The 5,323-nt window shown below is 38.6% G+C and overlaps 1 protein-coding gene across 1 annotated transcript in view; it reads left to right on the forward strand.

Annotated features, from left to right (window-relative positions):
• mpp1 (MAGUK p55 scaffold protein 1) overlaps positions 1-5,323 on the forward strand; it is an 11,751-nt gene that overhangs the window by 1,423 nt on the left and 5,005 nt on the right. Inside the window, exons 2-5 of the mRNA XM_014016423.1 lie at positions 3,882-4,010; positions 4,126-4,204; positions 4,815-4,900; positions 5,001-5,069. Of these exons, the coding sequence (XP_013871877.1) occupies positions 3,882-4,010; positions 4,126-4,204; positions 4,815-4,900; positions 5,001-5,069 (363 nt within the window). The remainder of the gene's footprint in view (positions 1-3,881; positions 4,011-4,125; positions 4,205-4,814; positions 4,901-5,000; positions 5,070-5,323) is intronic.

Below are 5,323 nucleotides of genomic sequence, written 5' to 3' on the forward strand. Positions count from 1 at the left end.
GGACAGAAACAGAGGACGTGTCTGAGTGCAAATCAGCACTGATAGTGAGCAAAATAAACAGGGAAGGGAGGAAACTTCTTTCCTTTGTCTCAGCAGTTTGCAGCTCCAGTCACTCCTAGTGTTTTTTTTTTACTGATCTGTTAAATCTGTGTTTTTCACTGTCTGACAGGAGGAACTGTTGTGTGTTCCTCTGTTCAAACCTCCAAGTGTTGGATCTGAGTAACAACCCTGCTCTGCTCTGTTTGTGTGAAGCTTCGAGTCGAAACATGTTTTTTTTTCTTTGCTCTGGAAGCCACCGTAAACACTTCCTCCTTAAACGATCTGCCCCCGTTAGAAAGCCAGTGAAGTGTTGAAAGCAGCACAACTCTGTGCTTTAACCACAGCGATGGCGTCAGCCTTGAAATGAAAGAAATCCCTTTTTAATCTCTTGGCTCAGGAGAAGTTAAGGCCTGAATCTGTCTCTGCTATCTGGGGTCTGGATGATCCCACAGAGAACTGGAACATCTCATTTCATCATCAGCTCCCCTGGTGCAGCTGGATGGAGTTTATTTTTTATTTTTTTTATTTTTTATCCTTCATAATATGTCTCACATAGATAACATATCGAACTCATATTCCTTCAGGAAATCAAGAGAAAACACTGAGCCCAACTTATTATTAATTTTTACAGACTGAAACAGCAAAAAATGTAAAACAATGCAAAAATAGGTTCTGAAAAATTCCATCACACAGCTTATTAGCTGTAGGGTTATTTATTTATTTTGTGGCGTTTGATTTTTATTCAGGGGTCACGTTCTGAAAAAAGCTGACAGAGCTCAAGTTTAAGAAGAGACAGCTTCCTGATTACGTTTATCCTGTTTTCAGAATTGTCCGCTCAAGTTTGTGAAACAACTTGTTTGTTCACATTGATTATCAGTTTTTGGAATGCCGTAAAACCAGATATGAATATGTGTTTTTGTTGTTTAGAATATATGTGTTTTTCTTTTTTAGAGTCAAGTAGACATCTCACAGGGAGGGTTGGGAACGAGTTGGAGACACTTAAATTTTGAGGAAAAATATAAGCAGATTTTCACACTTTTGGGCCAGAACTCACAAAGAGCTCGCATACATACCGATGTATGTGCAATTAATTAAAAATAAACTGAAAAGGTGTCTGTGGATATTTTGAGAAAAATATTTGTTGCCCCAAATTTTTTCAGCTTATTCAAAATTCCTTGGAAACAAGAGTGAGGCCTTGTGACTCGCACGTTGTCTTTAAGCCTCAGGAGGTCTTATGGGGAAAAAAATCAAACGCACATTTATTTTGGTCCATGTTTTTATTTAAAAAAACATGACTATTTTTGACAAAGCCTAAAAATCTTTTAAAAACGTTAATCTTATTTTGTTAAACACTCACAGTAACTTTTACAACCCTCTTGTGTTCCTCTGGAAATTTTGGCCACATTGAATACATTATAAATACAAACTTTGATCCTATATTTATCAATTAATAAAATGCAACTCTTCCAGAAATAGTAGCAGGACGAACTTCCTAATCAGACAAATTGTTTTAGTTGAGATGTAAAGGACAAAAGCTCACCTGCATTGTGCATGAGCAAAGCATTTAGCATATAAAGGCAGCTCCACGTGCGTGCAGGCTGCAGAGACGAACGCTCCACGGCGCAGAACAGTAGATTCCCGTTAGTTTCTCCCAAAGCAGGCAGTCAGTAGCTGATGCACCAGCTGCAGCTGCTCAGTAGTATTCGGGTAAAAACTATCAAAAACCTACATTGTGCATGAGTAGAATTTAAACAATACCAATTATAATAAAAGGAATATTTAAACAAAACCCTACATGTCTGAAAATCTGATGACCGAACACGTGTTTGACCAAAACCATGGCGTCATTTTTGGCCACTGGTCGTGCAGCATCCAGGGCGCCTTGTGGGTCTTCACAAATCTCTAAACTATATATTTCTTCTTCTTTTTTTATTGTGAAAATCATTTTTGAATTGACTGATAAGGAGAAACGCCTGTTATATTTTGTCAATTAAACAAAAAACTAAAACTTGATGTTTTTTTTCAGGCTGGTAGCTCTAAAAGACTGACTGGATTATTGTGGAAAAATATTTAAAGTATGTTTAGGTAGTTTTATAAAGTAGGTATTTTTTCCTTAAGGAACATGAATGCTCATAAAGTTAAAGGACATAAGAGTTAAAATAAACAAAACCATTATTTATAATTTCTCAAACATGTTTTATGTAAAATAGACTTTGTTGCCTATGCCGACTTCCTGGTCAGTAATTGAAGAAAGGAATAAAAGCCTAATTATTAAACCTTATTAATCCAAAACAGGTTAAAAGGAAAACAAAAACGACTGAACTTCTATTTGATTTTTAACTTTATTTTGGACTGCTCATGACCTGAGCAACCTTCACCATAATAAACCTTATTACTATTCACTCAGGTTACTTTAGTGTTTTTATGTAAGGCTTATTGCTCCTCCTGCAATGCTAGAAAATCCATCACAGCAAAACAACCATCAAAATGTAAGTTTCCAGTGGAAATAGTGTGCTGTGACCTTTGGTAACAATCCATTGAACAATATTGATAAAAAAGGTAAATTTAGATAACAACAGGATTTTAGTATGGCAATGAGAAAAGTCACACAACAGTGAAACTGCAAAGCACACACACACACACACGTGTACAAGAAGTCATCGCCACAGTTAGAAATATCAGTGAGCTGATTTGTTCAATTTAATGGAGCATCAGATTTAATGAATCACAGCATGACATCCCCGAGTCAACACAAATATCCCAAAGTAGTTTCTGTAAATCAGAGAACAACAACAAGAAAATAAAACAACAAATGTTGTTGGGCAGTCTGTGCTCCACTGGATGTTTACGGTTCCCCTCAGAGAATGTAACTTCATCTGCTGGACCTCGGTCCGGTACAGTTCTGAAGGTAAAAATAAACCCTTGTGCTGTTTCACTTGGGAAAACAACAGCTGACTGTTGTTWCGTCTGCTTCCAGTCACTTCTTTATTCAACAAAATGCCAACTGAAAGTGTGGGTTTCTGGCTTTTCTCAAAGAAACATTGAAAATCAGGAGTTCCCACAGCACCTCCTCCCTACGCCAAACTGCCGTAGCTTTACTGTACAGCGTTAGAGAGGAGATTTATTAGTTTATTGTGCTAAAGTTGGAGCACAGATCATGTCCTTTTTGCTGAGGCAGTGCTGATGTGTCATTTTAATGCTGAAACTTTGTGCTGATGTCTGACGATGATAGTTTAGTGATTAGTTTATGAAAGTTTTGAGATCATAAGCTTTTGTACTTTACTCCCTCTGAGCCATTGAAGCGTATCTTATCTTGAGAGAAAAAACTCTCCTCCAACATGGATCAGGGTTATATCTGAAGACTCTTAACACTCTTAAGTACATCTTTAGCTTCATTAGCCACAATATCACAGCGTGAATCCACCTCAATGGTTATTTCTTACAAAATGTTCACAACTATGTGGAACTTCAGCACTTTTGTGTGACTTTCTAATAAGAAATGGAGGATTTTTGTCCTCTTGATCCACCTGGAGTCTCTCGTGGTCTCCATGACCGCATGAAGCCGGGTGACAGGTGATGCTTAATGAAGTGTTAAAATGCTGAGTTAATGTTTAACCTCGAACACAACAGGGAAACTGCAAAGCACACACAGACGCACACGCATCAAGTCACCACCATTGTTGGAAACACCAGTGAGCTGATGGTCTGATTTGTCCGATTTAAAGGAACATCAGATTTAATGAATCACACAATGGCATGTTTACACTTTTCAGAACCTTTTATTTATTTTTTTGTTAAATGGGGAATGTATTTGTTTATTTGCTGTGTTTTGTTTCCAACAGGCGGCTATGCAAACCAGTGAGAATAAAGGAGCTGAGCTTTACACCAATGGCTGTGCTGGACACATGAACGGCACTGAGCTCACCAGGATGAAGGAGGTAGCGTTTGAGAAGAGCGCCTCGGAGCCGATGGTATGTTGTCTGACTCCTCAGGCGGATATATGGATGGATGGATGGATGGATGGATGGATGGATGGATGGATGGATGGATGGAACCAAATCATTGATTCCTGCTTGTTTCCTACAGGGGGTCACGCTGAAACTGAACGACAAACAGCGCTGCACGGTGGCCAGGATATTACACGGAGGGATGATCCACAGACACGGTGACCGACAGCGTTAGGAAGGGATCAGAGCCATGACCGGGGAATGATGGGTCAAGTGAAGGCCCATGGGCCAGATATGGCCCGTGTTAGAACTTGATTTGGCCTGTGAGAAAACATTTTAATTGTAGGGACAGATTCAATGAGAGCCCTTTTAAAAATGGTTTATTATCGCTTTATAAAAAGGTTATTTAAAGCAGTGGTTCCCAAACTTGGGGTCGYGATCCCTCTGTGGGTCATGATACATCAAAGGAGGGTCCGCATATGGTTTCCAGACATCAATTTAARTGCAAACAAATTGATAATATAATATTTCTGAGAAAAAGTTATGAACAATCAGTATCTTACCTGTTCTACGTAGCTCTTTTAACAAACGTAATTTGAGGCGAAACAAGTTTTTTCTGAAACTTTTCGTTTTTTATTATTTATTATTTTAGCAGTTAGCTCATCAAGTCAATGAAAATGAAACTTTGATTTTTCCATAATGAGTCTATTCAAAGAGCTATCTACAGCAGGTAAGATAGTATTTGTTAAAAACCATTCCACCAAAGAGACCTGAACAATAGCTTTAACAGCAGCGTGCTGAAAAGTGAATTTGGATTGATCTCTGCAGGTTCCATACACGAAGGAGATGAAATAGCCGAAATTAACGGGAAAAGTGTGTCAGATCATAGTGTCGATCAGCTCCAAAAGATTCTGGTACGTCTGTAACTTCTAACTGTTCGTTTATTTAAAAAAAAAAAAAGAGTTTTATATTAATTCTGTTTCAAGTCACTTCAATCACATTTGTCATCGTTAGAGAGAAACCACCGGAGTTGTCACCATGAAGATCATCCCTAAGATGCAGAATCGCTCTCGAGTCTGCGAGGTAAAGATGTCCGCCAGACCAAATTCTGCTTCTAACCTGGTTCTGTTACCGTTTCCTTCGGCTGCTGACGTGTTTGAAATGATTTTGTTCAGGTGAATCTTCTAGTCAGTGAACAGCTCAGGTGATTATGAAAGCAGATTAAATGACCAGCCTGTCTTTTACAGTAGATGTAGTGAATCAGCATGAAACACACACACACACACACACACACACACACACACACACACACACACACACACACACACACACACACA

Source organism: Austrofundulus limnaeus, unplaced genomic scaffold, assembly GCF_001266775.1.
Source record: "Austrofundulus limnaeus strain Quisiro unplaced genomic scaffold, Austrofundulus_limnaeus-1.0 Scaffold145, whole genome shotgun sequence".
Classification (NCBI taxonomy): Eukaryota; Metazoa; Chordata; class Actinopteri; order Cyprinodontiformes; family Rivulidae; genus Austrofundulus; species Austrofundulus limnaeus.